Source organism: Euprymna scolopes, chromosome 21 (genome assembly GCF_053919585.1).
Source record: "Euprymna scolopes isolate OS-2025 chromosome 21, ASM5391958v1, whole genome shotgun sequence".
Lineage (NCBI taxonomy): Eukaryota > Metazoa > Mollusca > Cephalopoda > Sepiida > Sepiolidae > Euprymna > Euprymna scolopes.
Genome location: NC_136502.1, coordinates 116,758,098 through 116,777,346, shown reverse-complemented (window position 1 = coordinate 116,777,346; position 19,249 = coordinate 116,758,098). Strand labels below are relative to the sequence as shown.

At 33.1% G+C, this 19,249-nt stretch overlaps 1 protein-coding gene across 1 annotated transcript in view; it reads right to left on the bottom strand.

Moving 5' to 3' along the window:
• Positions 1-19,249, bottom strand: part of LOC145242684 (uncharacterized) — a 36,853-nt gene that overhangs the window by 14,578 nt on the left and 3,026 nt on the right. Inside the window, exons 2-3 of the mRNA XM_080105816.1 lie at positions 5,767-5,992; positions 1-267 (exon numbers count right to left, since the gene is read on the bottom strand). The exon at positions 1-267 is cut by the window's left edge and continues 45 nt beyond it. Of these exons, the coding sequence (XP_079961942.1) occupies positions 1-267; positions 5,767-5,854 (355 nt within the window). The 5' untranslated portion in view covers positions 5,855-5,992. The remainder of the gene's footprint in view (positions 268-5,766; positions 5,993-19,249) is intronic.

Here is a 19,249-nt window from a genome sequence, read left to right as displayed (position 1 = left end):
GTAAACTTTTAAGCGGATCTTCTTTCTTTCGTTCGTTTTCTTCTTCGTCTTCCTTGTCTTCGTCTTCTTCGTCGTCCTTCTCTACTTTTTCTTCTCCTTTCTCTCCCTTCTCGTCTCGTACTTTTTCCTCATCTTTTTCTTCTTCGTTTTTATCGTTGTGCTCATCTGCCCGTTGTTGCTCTCCATCCTCCTCCTTTTCAGATTTGTATCTGTCCGGTATCGATCCCTGCCGGGGCTCGCCCTCTTCTTCATCTTCGTTATTAGTATCTAATTAATAAAATAAAACAGAAAAAAAATTAATTAGTTTAAAAAATGTTTTAAAATGCCGGTGCTTGTTAAGATAAAGTTGACAGATCGAAATTTTTAAATATATCGTTTTAAACAACAGTATTTACTTTTCATCTTGAAAATATTAATACATCCAAAAATTTACGAAAATTCATCATAGTTAAAAGTAATTTTTACGGAAAATTATGGGAAATTGCATTTTCCCTAAATGTGAACACCGTGAAGATTGAGGATACGGGGAACATACTTCTACATTTTTGGCTTATAGCGATAGAGTTTATTTTACTAAAAACACAACAGCAAGCAGCTGTTCTACTCGATGAATTTTCGTAATTTTAGGATATATTACTATTTTCGACACGACAATTATGTTGTTTTTGCTTAAAAGCATATATTAAAGAAATCAAGGTATATTTTTATGTGCCCCAGCGACGTTTAACCCTTAAAAAAATTAAGATCTACTTTTTTACCTAATACGTTTAAAATGATGATGAATAATATGAAAAAAGAAATTAAAAAAAAGAATAAATAACATTTTAGAGTGGGGGGGATCACTTTCCTATATAAGTTTCACGTAAAATGAGCACCCACTTCTTGGTCATTTAGCGTTCAACAAGACATGTCACCGTAGTATTATTTCAAGACATTAAAAAGTGAAAATATCGAAAAAAAAAATTTAAATTGTACGTATCCGTTATGGAACAAAGTTCACGAAAAAAAAAACTTCACTTAATTTCATCAAGTAGTTTCTTTTTACAGCGAAAAAACAATTTGTTATGATACCGAGCAAAATGTTCGATTTTTAGGAAGAAAATGGGGAAGGGTGTCAGCGCTTTAACTGGAATTATCTCCCTTTGGCATTTCTAAAATTCAAACAATTTTTTTTTAATCCAAGATGGCTGCCTTCAACGCGCTCTCATAAAAACGTATTTTTACGCTGTAAAAAAAACAAAAAAACTACTTGATGAAATTAAGTGAAATTTTTTTCCAGAGAATTTTTTTCCATAACGGATACATACAATTTAAACCTTTTTCGATATTTTCATTTTTTAATGTCTTGACTAAACTGTACAAGTACCTAAATTTTAGTAGTGTTGGAGAGAGGGTTAAATTTAAAACAAAATAACACGATAAATTTAATTTTCGTAGCGGGAGGGGGGGGGAAATAATTTCTCTTTTCATATTATTATTCATAAAGGCCGTTTAAGTAGGTCTTCACTTTTTTTAAAGGTTAAACGACGCTGTTTTTTTTTTGGGGGGGGGGTAAATTAGAAATAAAATAACATAATAAAATGAATTAATGGGTTTGTATTACTATACATATAGATTCGAAAAAGTTGTCAAAATACAAACATATAACAAATAAATATTATCAAAGGCAAGATAAATTACTTTTCTACCTAACTGGATAATTTTCTAGTGTTTTTATTTAATTTAACATGTTTATTCAGCTCGAAAAACGTACAGTGTATTGGAAAATTTTAAATGGCGTCCGACTCTCTCTTTCACGCGGTAAGCTTGGGAAAAGGGGTTATAAATTTAAAAAAATAGACAAAATACTGTTAGAAACCCGCTCAATATATGTTACCGTGACATAGGCTGACATATATCCGGTGGGTTTTTAACAGTATTTTGTATATTTTTTTATTTTTAACTCATTTTCCCAAACTTACCGTGTTCAACAGAGAATCCGACGCCATTTTAAATTTTCCAATACATCGGTAAACACTGTATGTTTTTCGAATAAAATAAACATGTTACATTAAATAAAAACATTAAAAACATATCCAGTTAGGTCGAAAAGTAACTTATCTCTTGCTTTAGATAACATTTATTTGTTATATATTTGTTTTTTGACAATTTTTTCGAATCTATGTGTACAGTAATACAAACCCGAATTAATTTTTGGTATGATTTGGTAGACCAACACACAACCTACCTTTAAAAACTTCTCTGGGGGTTTTCGCGTGTGCTAAAAACGAATATCACATTTACAATTGGGTCCGGCAACTACGACCATTTTTGTTTACAGGCACGCAGAAACGTGTAGAGGAGGGGGGATTGAAGTTACAAGATAATATAGAACTAATCTTTTATTATTATTATTATTATTATTATTATTATTATTATTATTATTATTATTATTAACCAAAAATTAGGAAAATATTAAATAAAATAAGACATTGATTTTTGTACGTGCAAGCGCGCGTGTATTTTTGCGTATTATTATAGGAACAACTGGAATCATGGTAACGAACTTCAAAAGCAACCTAGCAGATATACCCAGTAAAATAAATAAGAATAGCAAAAGAATGCTGTATAAGATCCTGATTGTTTGAGGAGTACAAAATTTATATAACGCAATCATGAAGGGAAGACGTATATTCATGATTAAAAACGTTTAAAATAAAGTTAACAGAGTGAAGAGGAGAAAAGAAGAAAAAAAATGGGGGAGTCAGCTGACCGGTTTTGCCCTCGCTTTATTGAAGCTGCATCAAGGGATTTGTTTTGGAGAGAAAAAAAAACAAATGAATGGGAATCAGAAATATGTACAGATAAAAATAACGTTGCGTTACGTTATGTATGGAAAAAATTGGGGGAAAGCGATTCAAATACAGCGACGTAATATATAGATCCTAGAGACTGATCACGCTCAAACCCAAAAGGCATTCCTTCTGTTTACAGAGGGAAGGCTTTCTCAACCGAACGTGAACAGTCTCCAAGATCTTAAAATGAAATAACGAGTGAGCACGACTCGGGATTGAAAAAGTATCTGTTCTGATGCTACACTTAAGTAAATTTGTTCTCAGTTAATGCAGAGGAAATCCTTCTATACTGAGGTAATTTGTATTTTTGCCTACTGCTAGAGTGCCTCCTTTGGGGAGCTGGTTTTCTCCCATATTAAAAACGACCGCATGTCACATTTTGCGCTGGTGGGGAAGCAAATGAATAAAAAAAAAATATATATATACCTCGTGAACCAAGTGCAAGAGAGATACAAACAATGCCACTTAAAGGAATGGTTAGAATTTTAAAAAGATCTCTCAGTTGGAATGTGTGCGTTAGTAAATGAATGTCTGGCATCCTGCAGAATGCCCCGTCCCTAACTAGATGAAAATGATAAGAAAATTGGAAAATAAAGAAAAGATAGAAAAGAGAGAAACTGAGTGCTGACTAGACATTATGTTTGGGTGTCTTTGTTCAAGGATACTTCCCATAAATAGTAAATCCTGACCAACTATGAAAAAAAAAAATGGTATGCTGTCTCTTCAAGCCATCCAACATGTCCCTTGGTTTGTGGATAGGGACACTCACAGTCCTATTAATACAGAGCAGTTTTGAATAATAAACACAGGGTGGAACAATAAAATTGTCACCCTAGAAAAGACAACGATTCCATTTCCGTTTGATGAAAACCGATTCTCTTTTTTTTTGTTGCAGACCATCTACTAGTTAGCCATTTGTGTACAAATCCGAAGACCGATAGGAACCTTCTATCATTTCTGAAAGTAACACAGTGTTCAACGAGTGAGATCGGAGATGCGCCGCTGTACAACTCATGCTCTCTACTGATCCAAGTTATGACAACAGGACCATTGCCAGCACTCTCAAAATGCATTGCTGGATTGCCGTGAATGACGGCCCCCAAGTTCAAAGAGACCCAGGCTTGGCTCCAGAAAGAGTGATATGATTCTGTACTCTTTTCTCACTGCCCTCCCACTCCTCCCCTGATCTGAGCCTGCTGGACTACTTTGTTTCATCATATGTCAAGAACATCACCAACATGACCTCCCACAACACCAAAGCCAGCCTGATTGCTGCCATCTGCTGAGTATTTGCTGAGCTCCCACTGACGCTTATAGAAAGGCATGATCCAAGTTCCAGACCCGTATCAAGGCGGTGATTGAGGCTGAAGGCAGCTACATTGAATAGATGTCAGCTCTACTATATAATCAAGTTATCTGAATTGATTTTTTCAATAAAAGTTTTAAAATAAAGATGTAATATATTAATTTATTATTTATTGCGGGCTATTACTCTTATCTTTCTTAGTTCACAACGTTTTGGCCAACTATTCCTCTGGCCTTCGTCAGGTGGTAACCAGGATAGGAACTCCGAATCTCCTAACTTCATTCTCAGCAATTACTGCCTTCCATACTCGCCACAGACCCCGTGAATCTCTACAGTTCCAGGTGAGAATTTTCTGAAGATAGCAGTTTCAATCCTACCCAAAGCCGCTTACTTAGCCGAAACGTGGTGAGACAACAACAACTATGGATGGCAGTAATTGCTGAGAATGCAGTTAGGAGATTCGGAGTTTCTATCCCGTCGCGGTTACCACCTGACAAAGGCCAGAGGAATAGTTGGCCGAAACATCGTGAAACAACAACTAAGAAAGATGAAAATAATAGTCCGCAATAAATAGTTTAATAAATAATACTCATCTCAATAATGAATCCCAATAAAATAAAGATGTAATGTCGTTTACTTTAGGGCGACAACTTTATCATTCCACCTTGTAAGAAGCTGTTAAGAATGAGGAGTTGATAAAAAAAGCTGAATAACAACAGGACAGGCAAACACCCAGAATGAAAGGGGCCCCTCAACTCGTTTACACACCAGGTGGGAAGAAGTAAGCGATGGTGTAAACCTTCTTGTCTTTGAAAATGGCATTCAAGCCATGACAGGGGCCAACAAGTTCTGGGAACATATACCAGAAAGAACTGTTAAAATTAAGTCATACACAGTTCACTATGATTATGCAAGTCTTATAGTTACATACCTAAAAAAAACGCAGCTATTAAACCTGAAATCTTTTCTTTTTTACTCATGAATCACCACTTATGAAGGCCCAAAGGCCACTCGAGGATAAGGGTTAAAGAATGTAAGGTAGTAGTATAGTAATCGTTAATGGTGTAGAGTAGATAGAATTTGGATTATTTAAGGGGACGGCTCAACAAGAACTTGTTTATATTGGACTTGAAGGCTACCATATTGTAGTTGGCTGGGAAGTAGATCAATGGGACAGTGTTCCACGGTCGAGAAGTTCTAGGAAAAAAGCTTTGTTCATAGGAGCTGCGTTTAGATTTAGGTACAGATAGGGAGTGGCGGAAATTGTTGATAGTGGTTGTAGGTAGACAAGTGTTTTTTGTGAAAGTTTGGTAATGAAGGGTCATAGATTGGAGCTCAGACGAGCACTTGCTATGAAACTAGCAACAGAGCAGAAACAGGCTTGCAATGTCTCTTCATGTGGGAAAGAGGTTGCAGGGAAGAGAAAAGGGCATCTCCTACTCGGTTTTGAAGCCGGTATGAATTCTTTTATGATTTTGTTATTCAGTTTGCGACAAAACATTTATATTTCGCATCTGGTTAAAACGTCTGCATATTTTTCAACCATAACATTAACTGCTATTGCCCGCTCATCTTTCATGTGTTGGTCAACCAAGTGTAAAATGAATCAGTGTGGCACCCACTTACCTGCACAGCATCTTGAGCAGGTGCTACAACCTTGCATCATTAGCAGGCAGACGTTTGTCACATCACTCCAGAAAGTGGCAGTTGTCATCCCTGCCTTGACATCACCCGGGTAACCAACTGCAGAAGCTTCCCCATCACGTCATCGTCGTCATAATGATGTCAAATGATAGGTTCTTTTTAGGATTAAGTTGATCGTTTCTTCAACTCCAAGGATGTCAGAATTCTCCTGAAACAACAAAATAATAATGATCTTTATATTAACAGCATGAGTACTTTTAGTTGAAATAAAGTCGGTTAATTTTGCTCATATGTGCAGATCATCATATAATCATTCGATCACTCTGACAAACGTTAAAAAACAATTAAATAATAAATGTTTAAATTTCAACAGTATATCTTGCAGTTAACAGTGGCCCAATGGATTAGATCTTGCTAATGGAGTCAAAGATGGCTTCTGTTGCTGGATTTGAATATATTGACCGGTGTTAATCGTGACACCCTGCACTGATGATTCCCAAAAGATGGAACGCTAGTGTCTGTTGGTATTTAATAATTATTTGTTGTCCGTGTATTTGGAGGTGTATGTTGAGCAAAAAAAAAAAAAAAAAAAAAAGCGGTTAATTTTTGAAACTTTGACCCCGATTATGATCCCTTAAAATTTATTGTTTTGGGTTCAAATCAAGTTATTAAGTTAGATCCATGTCCAAGAAACCTATATCTAAAATTTCAAGTGTTTAAACCTAAAATTGTTGGAGGAGTTTGGTAGAGTTCTCAATGGTCAAATCGTTGAACTTTGATCCCTTAGCAGCCAAATTTCTGGCCGAAAACCGATCACAAAGATTTTCCTAAATCTCAGTACCCTGTATATCAAATTTCGAGTCTGTAGACTTAAAATTGACAGAGTTATTGCATAGGGAAGTGTACACAGACACACACACAGGCACGTTCACTTTTTATATATATATATATATATATATATATATATATATATATATATATATATATATATATATATATATAAATGGTAAAAGGTCTATATTCCAAATTTCAAGATGTCCATTTTTATAGTTTATTTCTTTCACTATGTTTAAATGTTCAATTCTTGACAGCACTTGTTTCATAGCGCAGAATCATTCACGTAATTATTATGTCAGTTTTTTAATTTATTCCGCCCTTAACTCATCAGAAGGAAAGGAACTCATCAACTTCAAAAGAAAATAAAGAAATATGGCTATGATTACAAAATCGGAAATCGGAAGAGAAGTTGCAAATTGTTTTCTTGCAGTTACGTCATCTTTGAATTTTCAAAAATAATGTAAATTTATTTTCTGTCAAGAATTGAACATTTTAACATACTTAAAGAAATAAACGGTAACTTCTTGAAAATTGAGATACAGACCTTTTTTCATTTATTTGTAAATGCTTTGTAGTTACATCGAGCTTCATAAATTAAAGAATTGGTATTAATAAAAGGTGAAATATAAATCAATAAACATATTTTTCCCATATATATATATATATATATATATATATATATATATATATATAAAGCTGAACGTCTGTGTGTGTGTGTCTGGTCACGAGTAGGCTCCTATATGGTTCATTATTATAGAAAACTGATCACATATAATGATAGAAGATGTATCGAGACACAGGAATGGGTATGTTTGATCTGGCATAATGATTCATTAAAATTGTGGGATCTGCGTACGCGCCTGGTCCACAAAGTATGGAAATGAAAATTAAAAAAAAACATTTACAAGTGTTTTTGATGTAGATGTACATAATAATACTTGATAAGTATGTTTTAACTTAAATAGGGATGGTATAATAAAATTGTGGGGCCTGCGTTCACGCCTAAACTCCATAGAATGGAAATAGGCACAAACTTTAATAAAGACTTTTCATATCTATCTGCATAAGTATACTTTGATAATTATGTTTCAGTTTGAATAAATATGGTATAATAAAATTATGGGGTGTTCGTTTGCGCCTGACCTCCATAGAATGGAAATATGTCACAAAGTTTAACAAGGTTTTTTAATATAGATCCACAGAATATTGTGATAAGTGTTTCAGTGTGAACAGGTATGGTATTATAAATTATGGGGTTCATCTATTTTATTTTTACTTTCATCATATTTTGCTTCGGTTTTGATACCCCCAAATTCGAAGCTATCTCTTTACAACCCTTCCTTTTCATAACCCATCATACTTTCATAAATCAGAGTCCATTTTCTGTAGGCTGTTTTTGAACCCAGTCAACGACGGGTACTTTTGCTAGTATATATATATATATATATATATATATATATATATATATATATATAGCTTATTTCTGAGGAAATGTGATTTCTTAAACATTTTCCACCTTTTTTATATACCAATCTTAAATTTATAAAGCTCAATGTAATTACAGAGCATATACAAATAAATGACAAAAGCATAATAAAAGATAAAATAAAAGGGGATTCCAACTTCTCTTCCTAATTTTGGATTTTGTAATCATGTCCAAATGCATTTTGTTTTCTTTCGGTGGATTGGTGGTTGCTGTTTATTCTGAGAAGTTAAGGGCAGAATAGATTCATTGATTGATATAATAATTAAATGAATGATTTTGCACTACGAAACAATTGCTGTCAAGAATTGTAAATGTTAACATAATTAAAGGAATAAATCGTAAGATGGTCAACATCATGAAATTTGGAATATAGACTTTTGTCATTTGTTTGTTATATATAGTATTTATATATAATATTTATATATAGTATTTATTGTTATATAGATTATCTATATATAGTATTTATATATAATATTTATATATAGTATTTATTTTTATAAAGAGTATTTATATATAGTATTTATATATAATATTTATAGATAGTATTTATATATAATATTTATATATAATATTTATTGTTATATATATTATTTATATATAGTATTTATATATAATATTTATATATAGTATTTATATATAATATTTATATATAATATTTATATATAATATTTATATATAGTATTTATATATATTATTTATAAATAATATTTATAAATAATATTTATATATAATATTTATAGTATTTATATATAGTATTTATATATAATATTTATATATATTTATATATAATATTTATATATAGTATTTATATACAGTATCTATAAATAATATTTATATATAGTATTTGTAATATTTATAAATGATATTTATATATAGTACTTATATATAATATTATATATAATATTTATATATAATATTTATATATAATATTTATATATAATATTTATTGCAAATTAATTTTTTTTTACTCACCTTCACCTCAAACAAGGTATATTGCCACGTTGATGTAACGGGCTACTAATTGGGATCATACCTAAGAAAGATTAAAATATTGGTTTACGTTGCATATGAACTTCTGCATGTCAGTACAGTTTGGGAAGCGGGTAACAGGATTGGAATTCCAAAGTCTAGCTGTTCTAGAGAAGAAGCTATTTGAGTAGAAAACTTTTTGACATTTAGGGACTTCAACAGTGAAGGGGTGTGATTTTGTTTCTAAATGGGTTTATCGGGAATATGTACGTTGAGGGGGCACAAGTGCAATAAGTTCATCAGAACACATTCCATTAAAATACTTGTAAAACAGGCACAGGGATGCAACATTGCGGTGATGGGACAGGGATTGAAGCCTAGTTGACAAAGTGGGACTAATTAGATTGCAGACCTTTTTTGGACTCCAAGAGGAAGAGACTAGTGGCAGCTCCATACATGGGCGAATGGTGGCCTTATAGAAGTGAGCGGTTTTCTAGCACGATAGAGGGAGCTCACCTTCCTTGCAGCAGCCTTCGCAATGTCCTAAAAGTATTTATTCCAGTTCATATTTCCTGTGAATTTTAAGCCAAGGAGTTTGAAGGAAGAATTCTCAGGTAGGGTGTTATTTGTCATGGATATCGGTGGTTGGAGAGATTTTTGTAATTGTTAAAGGAGACCAGCTTAGTCTTACTAGTATTAAATGTTACCATCCATTTACATCCCCATTCAACTACGGTCTGGAAGTCATTTTCTAATGATTCAGCCATTGTCCTTGATTTGTGTACACCCGTTCTTCCCTCGTACATATTATAGAGCGTTGTATCACCAGCAAATATTCTCATCTCGGACGCAATATTATTGGGTGGTCATAGATGAATATCATGAATAATAGTGGTCCAAGGATCGATTCTTTAGACACTCCCACAGTAATGTTATGCTGCTTGGATGAACATCTGTTAATGACAACCTGGATGGTCTTATTGTCTAAGAAGGATCTAATTATATTTAGTATTCGTCCAGTTATACCATATGATTTAATTTTCACTAGCAGCCTTTCAGGCCAGGCTTTGTCAAAGGCCTTGGATATATCGAGGACTACAGCCCTGGCTTCACCCGCCTTATCCAGTGCATAATATATGTGTTTAGAGATGACTTCTAAAATATTATTTAAGAATATATATTTGAATTGTAAAATAAAATTCACAATAATAAATTTCGTTTTCTTGGTAAACAAGTTAGCCATTTTAATCTTTTGTTAATAGTTGAAAAAGAAATAGTATGAATTTGTGATCCTTCCATATTTGTAAGAAATGTGGAAACATTTAAACTACAAAAGACATTTTTGATTTTAAAATTCTTTGCAAATCCTCGTTTATAATAATAAGAATGAACTTTTGGAAACTTTTTTTAATCAAATATTTATTGAGATATTCTTATTGCAAATTAAATCCACGATAATAAATTTTACTTGATGTTTGCTATTTTATTTCCTTTTTTCCCCCCTTCTCTTTGCAAAACTCAATCATTTTCTGCACAGCAAAAAAAAATTCCTTTACAAAACAACCAAACCAAGCATCATGAATAAATATTTGAAGATAGAAAGAACTTGAAATAGAAAAACTTTTACTAAAATGATTGGATTCGGCATTAAGTCGAAAAGGGGTTGATATGCCATAAAACAAAACAACCAAACCAAAGATCATAAATAAATATTTGAAAAGAACTTGAGACAAAAATTTTGGAAACATTTAAAATAACAACTAGAATGTCATCAAAACGTAAAAATGACACTCAAGATGAGAACAGTAGTCCAAAGAATCCAAACAATATCAAATCATTTTAGGTTATAATCTTTATTTGTTTGCATATTTAAAAAAAAAAAAACATACAGAAAACGAAATAAAATCTTAGTTGTAAGACAGACAACTCCTTTTATATTCTTCCATTAGTCATTCCCCTTACTGATCTTTATTTTTAGTTGATTCTTCTATTGTTTCATATTACCAATCATCTGAGTAAATGTAATGAATTACATGTTGCTTCACGAGGGAAGAGAGACAAAAGAAAAAACATTGTTATCACACGCAGCAACATCGTTAACTGGATAATAAACTGAATGTCATATATACGACTAAACATTCCCTGAACAGTTTCGTCCATGCGACACCGACACAATCCTGAACAACTCCATCAATTTGAACCCAAACACCTCCGTCGATTCGACATGACATGATCCCAAACAACTTTGTCGATTTGAACCCAAACACCTCTGTCGATTTAACATAACACGATCTCGAACAACTTTGTAAATTAAAACCCGAACACCTCCTTGACATGACACAATCCCAAACAACTTCTTCAATTTGATTCAACACGACATGTTATCAGACCAACCTCAGCAGTTACTCTTCGAAGGACTCTGGTAACAGCTTTTTATAACCCTTGAACGAACTTATTTTCACTGTAGGCCTGACTAAAACATTGACGCACAATTTTTGAGCATTTCTACGCATGCTCATTACAGACTGAAAAACAACAATTATTTTAGAATTTAAAGTGAGAGATCAGTTTTGCATATAAATTTAATTTAAAAAATGATCATTGTTTTCAGTCGATTCTAAATTCTAAGCTTGTCACAGTATATTATCATATTGACAATAACTCATGGCCTCTGTTCAGTTTTGAAAGACAATGGATATACTCTGTAAACGTAGCTGCATGTATAATTATGAAGCAAGAGTTGCACAGTCGCCAACCACACTTCTCCTGAATCGGCACTGCTTGATTCTAGTGCCAAAGAGAAGTTCAGGACAACTGGAAACAAGGTGAAGATAAGCGAAGAACACATTCAGCAGACACATACCATCGTCTTTGTTTTCTAATCAATAATCCACAACAAAAAACTAAGGGAGATCACTCTAACAACAAAACGTTTTATCGGTCTTCTTCATTATTGTAGCGAATTCTAAAATTGAAAAATTGAATTTCAAGTAGAACCAATGGTATCTACTGAATTGTCATGTCACAGTAATGAAAATATCAAAAAAAAATCACAAAAAAAGCAATAAGATAGAAAATTAATCATAAATGAAAATAGTTTTTAAAAAAAATTCAAGTGTGTATATGAATTAATAACATCAAGTCAGGGGAAGTAACTCCATCTTGTTACAATAATCGTGTGGCTGGTACGCAATTTGTACATTTGAGCTTCATCTATCTATCTACCCCTTGCCAAACTTTCACGAGAAACAAACGTCTAGCTGAAAACACTATCAATAATTTCCCCCACTCTTTATCTGTGCCTAAACCTAAACGTAGATTCCATGAACAAAGTTTCTTTCTTAGAACTGCACGCCTGTGCAACTGTCTTCTGTTTGCCTGCTTTCCAGCTGACTACAGTATGGTTCTCTTCAAGTCCAACGTAAGCAAGTTCTTGATGAGCCGTTCCACTTAAGTTAACAAATTTACCGAATTTCCATTACTAACGATTACTATAATTTCCTATAAACTACTGTACACTCTTTAACCCTTATCCTTGAGTGGCCTCGGGCCTTGATAAGTGGTAATGCCTATGTAAAAAAAAAATAAAAATACATGTTTTATGTAATAATGCAGTAATATTTAACTAATTTTGACATGACAATTAGGTAAATATGAGGGGCGTGAAATAAGTAATGCCCTTGACCCACTTCCAGTTGTCTGATCTAGCTGAAATTTTGCATGTGCAATGATTTATATCCCTATGGGTTATGTGGCAAATTACAGCTCTGAACTAATTGTGGTTTCTGTTATACAGGTGTTTGAACTGAGTCAGGTGTGAAATGGAGCCTGTTAAATGTCGAGCAGTGATCCGGTCTTTGTATTTGAAAGGACTCACACCACAGGAGACTTTTGATGAAATGAAAGAAACTTATGGTGATAATGCCCCATCATATGACCTTGTAAAACGCTGGCATCGTGAATTCAAACATGACCGGAAGTCTGTGGAAACAGCTTCCAGACCTGGTCTCCCCCCCCTCTTCTGCCATTGATGAGGCATCTGTCCGTCAAGTTGAGACTGCCATTTTGGAAGATCGGCGCATTACTAATCACCAAATAGCCCATGATGTCAAGATTAGTACAAGGTCTGTGGAAACTATCATTCATGACCATTTGCATATGCATAAGGTGTCTGCAAGATAGATTCCCAAGTTCCTCACCATTCCAGAAATGAGAACGCGTCGAGTGCTCGAGGATGAATTTGGAGATGTGCCAAGAAGATGAGTCAAAGTTTTTCAAAAGACTGATTACCACAGGATGAAACCTGGGTCCATCACTATGATCCAGAGACCAAAGCCCAGTCAATGCAGTGGAAGCACTTGAACTCACCACCTCCAAACAAGACAAGGGTGAAGCCCTCCGCTGGCAAGGTCATGCTCACAGTCTTCTGGGACCAGGACAGAGTAGTGATGACAGATTTCCTGGCAAAGGGTACCACAATTACAGGAGCCTATTATGCTTCACTTTTGAAGAAATTAAGGGAAGCTATCAAAATCAAGAGGCAGTGCAAGATCAGCAAAGGTACCCTCCTCCTGCAGGACAACGCTCCGGTCCACAACTCGCATGTTGCCAGATCAGAGGCACGGGCGTGTGGTTATGAAATCCTTTCCCATCCTCCCTACTCTTCTGACCTTGCACCCTCTGACTTTCACCTCTCCCCAGCCATGAAGTTATTTTTGAAAGAAAAATGTTTCCAGATGATACAGCCCTGATTTTTGAAGTCACGTCGTGGTTGGAGGACCAACCTGGGGTGTTCTACAAAAACGGTCTCCAGTGTTGCATCAAACGATGGGAGAAATGCATAACTCTGAGTGGTTCCTATATAGAGAAAGACTAATAACTGTGCCAAGTTTCGTTGCTCTACTGCTATGGGAAGTGGATCAGGGGCAATACTTATTGCACGCCCCTCGTAACAGTGTTTATTGTTGAATAATAAAGACAGTAAGTAGTTATTGTTTTTTAATGAGAACTCATTTTTTTCATCTGTCGTATTTCACTATGATTATGATTGTATTTCACTATGATTATGAAGAAGAACCTGTTTATCTTAATTCAAAGGGAGACAACTTGACAGGCCATTCTTTCTTTAATGACATACAAAATCAAATTTGCAATCTAGTAAGTGGTGAGCTAATTTCAAATGAAATTTCCATGAACAGAGTTTCTTTCCAAGAGCTTCACATCTGTGGAACACATTACAACAAGACTGCTCTCTGCAGTCTACAACATGGTCGTCTTTAAATACTTGTTACAAACTCTTCTCAAAAGTAATCAGATTTTGTACATTCCATTTATTATGTTAAATCCTCTCATAATATTCTTCACGGTTAAACTAACATTATATTCATCTCATTAACGTTTATCCTAGAATTATTTTAACTTTGAGGAGTGCTGATTCATTGGTAAATTAAAAAAATTTTCAAAAGAAAGATAATATTTTATCTGATGTTGGAATGGTGATTGCAGATTGCATAAAATTCAAGATAAGAAACATTTACAAGATTGACAAAAAATATCATGAAACGAGCATATAGTGTGTGTGTGTGTGTGTTTGTGATTGTGTTTGTGTTTATGTGCGTGTTTGTTTATGTGTATGTGTGTTTGTTTATGTGCGTGTGTATTTGTGATTGATTATGTGTGTTTGTATGTTTGTGTTTATGTGTTTGTGATTATGTTTGTGTGTGTTTGTGTTTGTTTATGTGTGTGTGTTTGGGTTTATTTATGTATGTGTGTGTTTGTTTATATGCGTGTGCTTGTGTGTGTGTTTGTGTTTGTCTGTGTTTATGTGTGTATTTTTGTTTGTTTGTACATGTTTGTGTGTTTGTATGTTTATGTGTGTATGTGTGTGTATATACGTGTGTGTGTATATACGTGTGTGTGTATATGTGTGTGTGTGTGTGCGTGTGTGGAAGAGGTGGTTCTTGGCTGCATTTCAATATGGTTTATTTATCCGTTGCATCTTATCGGCTTTTGAGACCAACAAAAGAGGGAAACGTCAGTCTGAGAAAAAAATCGTTGTTTAATGAAAGGCTGTCCAAAAAGTAATATGAACAAGTCGATATTGGGTTGGAAACACAAAATTAAGATAGAGTAAAGAATGTAATCTATTAAGATGTAACAGATATGCAGATGTAACAGATAAATAGATGTAACAGCAAAACGCAATTAGACATAGATGTCTTCACTACAGTTCAAGATAGATTTATGCATTACAACAGAAATGTGTTCATAACAGTACAGTTAGGAATATATGTAAAACAGTACAAAATGTACAGTTATAAATAGATTTCGTTACAAAAGTATAGTTAAAGGTAAATAGCAACAGTACAGTTAGAGGTGTCTACAAAACTGTACAGTTAGCAATAGATGTTTTCACAAAAGTACAGTGAATGACGTTTTCATAGTAGAGGAGTTAGAAGTGTTTTCCCAATTGTACAGTTAAAGATATCTTTACAATAACAGAGAAATAAATGTATGCACAACCGTGTAGTAAGAATAGATGTCGTTACAAGATTAGTTAGAGATGACTTCGCAACAGTACAATTTGCGACACATGTATGCACAACTGAGATGTTGTTACGAGAATACAGTTAGAGATATACATATAGTATAAACATCTATACAATAGTACAGTTAAAGAATGTTATTATGGCTTCTGTACAGTTAGAGATTTATACTTAAAAGTACAATTGTAAATATACATACGTACAGTTATAGGTATCTTCACAACAGTACAGTTAGGTTTAGGCATTAAGGTTTGTTAGTGCTGCATGTGCAACAGTCAATACAGGAAATAGATAAAAAGATATAACCATGAATGTGATACACACATACACACACATAAATTATATATATATATATATATATATATATATATATATATATATATATATATATATATATATATGACCATTTCATTTAATCACATAAATTAATATACGAAAGTATAATTTTATGCATAAACTTCAAGTATTTACTTCAACAGTGCTCAATACATAGGTAGAGCTAGGTAGTCATAAAAAGCTTAATTTCTATATATATTTTTATAACTTACTGCCATATATATTTTTATAGCTTACGACATCATCACTTTCACTACACCGATGAAACCTGAAGGATCGGTTGAGAATATGTACCTGTAAAAACGTTTTTTAATTTTTTTTCATAATATTATTTTGTATTCCTGCACGTCACCAATTGAAAACGAATAAAGAAAAGTTATAAGCTTTTATACTTTTCGTATTCTTTTTTATACATTTCCATCTATATACTATATATATATATATATATATATATATATATATATATATATATATATATATATATATACTGTGTACATAAAGTATTTGAGGACACTTATATTTTTGTAATTTAAATAGAAAATATGCCAATTAATGTTTTCTTGCTTTCAGAAGATTCCATAACAAATACTACTATAACTAATGAAATGAAAAGACAACAGTGTAACAGTGTCTATAAAAGTGAAACATAGCAATTCAGAAATTACAAGATTTCTAAAAATCGCCAGATCCTTCGTTTTCAAAGTTAGAAAGGAGTTAAATAATGTATTTGGCTTTCAAACGCACTTGAGGCGTATTTTATTTTATTCAAATTAAAACAACGTTTCCATATGAACTCTCATTCTTTGCCGTTATTCTCGCGTTTACGCACAATTCAAACATTTCAATATACAACCGCTAGAAACAACGCGCGTCTCTTTACAAACAGACTTCTCCAAATTTACAACATGGCAAGGAAAAAGAAAAAAAAAAGAAACAACACACTGAAGATGGAGTATACCTTTGAAATATATTTGTGATAAATTTCAAATAAGTAAAATATTTGTTTATTTTCCTAATATTACGTTGTGATTTGGTTTTCAAACGCACTTGATGCGTGTTTTATTTTATTAAAATTAAAACAACGTTTCCATATGAACTCTCATTCTTTGATGAAAATAAAAAGAATATTGATGAATTGACCACGAGCAAAAGAAAACAACATTGCCAACGTTCTGATTCAGAACACCTGAGTTTGTCAGAAGAGTGTATGGCATGATCGTCGAAAATCCTAGGACATCAATGCGACCTCTTCAAGTGTCTGAAGGAACAATAAAGAAATGTTGTTCATCAAGACCTCAGATACAAATCATAAGTTCTTAGACGAGGTCAGTTCATGTCAACAAAAACTCAAGAGGATCGTTTGATGCATGCGAAACGACTCTTAAACAAATTGAAGAATCCAGATACAGGAGTGTCTTTGGGTTTTCTTCGATTATCATGTCACACCAAACTTATGGCCTCCTAACTCATCAGACCATAATCGTTTGGATTATTACATGTGGAGCGTCGTTGAAAAGAGAGTTAATAAGCATCCTCATGACACCAAATTCTTTCTGATGGAAGCAGCAGCTCAATGAATGATGGACATAAAGAAAGACCATCTGATCAAAGATTGCAGTCGCTTTCAAACTCAAATTGAGTTGGTGATAGAAACCGAAGGAGGATTTATACGGAATAAAATGTAGATTATTATTATATTTATTTGTTTTGGTATAAGAAATTGTAAATTTCAAAGTTTTAACAGTTTTATTTTCTGTTTTTCAAAAAGCGTTTAAAGTGTTCTCAGATACCTTACGCACCCTGATATATATATATATATATATATATATATATATATATATATATATATATATATATATATACATGCGTTTTATTTTTATTACCGTATCTTTCTGTTAAGTTACATTATTGTTTCGGTTACACGGCTGTTTTTTGGCCGTCTGTAGCGTCCTCAGACTTTTACAGTTTCTGTAAAAGTCTGAGGACGCTACAGACGGCCAAAAAACAGCCGTGTAGCCGAAACAATAATGTAACTTAACAGAAAGATACAGTAATAAAAAATAAAACGCATATTTGCTCTACAACAGTATTGAGCACTTTCTTCAGTTTTTATTAATTACCATCTCCAATAACTATATATATATATATATATATATATATATATATATATATATATATATATATATATATATATATATAATTTTAAGATTTTACCGTCACTGGATTATTTATCTTCCACCAGACTATTCATTCACGTGTAATCACCTTTTTCTTCACCATCTTCCCTCTGCTTAATTTTTTTGTTATCAAGTAAGATCTTTGACTTACTTGTTGTTTCATCAAATACTTCTGCATGCAAAATCCGATCCTGCATTTTGCTAATTCCTACCCTCTGATGAGAAGGAAAGTATTTCTTCGAAACTCCGCGGATTAAGGACTATCCACTTATCAAGTGTTTCCTTTTCAAATTAACTATGTTTTTAACTCTTTTTCAAAGTGTTTTTTTAACATGTTTTATTAACTGTTTGCTCGTATATATATATATATATATATATATATATATATATATATATATATATATATATATATATATATATATATATATATATATATATGATGGACTCTCCCGTCGATTTCGATGTATTCCGCCACAACAACTAAGTTGCTCGGAAATCCATGAAGATGGTTTGTTCATAGTGGTGAAGGCTTTGTGTAGATGCAATCACACATTTTGGTATTACTGCTAACTTTTGTCGATGCAGATGTCTGCCACAGGAAAGAGTATACAGTAGATCGCAGGTTTTTACATCAGAGTTTCCTTCTCCTAGATGCATGTCTTAACGAAGACTGGGGGTGCATCTCTCTCAGTGAATTAATGCGCCCCCAGATACCAACCTGGAAATTTCTACGACTCGGTGCAGTACTGCAGTACATACAGCACCCAGAGTTCCCAAATGGTCACCCATCTGTTACTGGCCAGTCTCAACGTTGCTTAACTTCGGTGATTCGGCAAGAACCGGTGTATCGACATGATTGTGCCGTGTATATATATATATATATATATATATATATATATATATATATATATATATATATATATATATATATATATATATATATATATATATATATATATATATATATATATAGAGAGAGAGAGAGAGAGAGAGAGAGAGAGAGAGAGAGAGAGAGAGAGAGAGAGAGAGAGAATGCTAAAATTAGATATGAACAGTCATGGATAGAAATAAACTGAAATGTATTTGTCATAGAAGTCTTTGAAGATTCTTCTTCA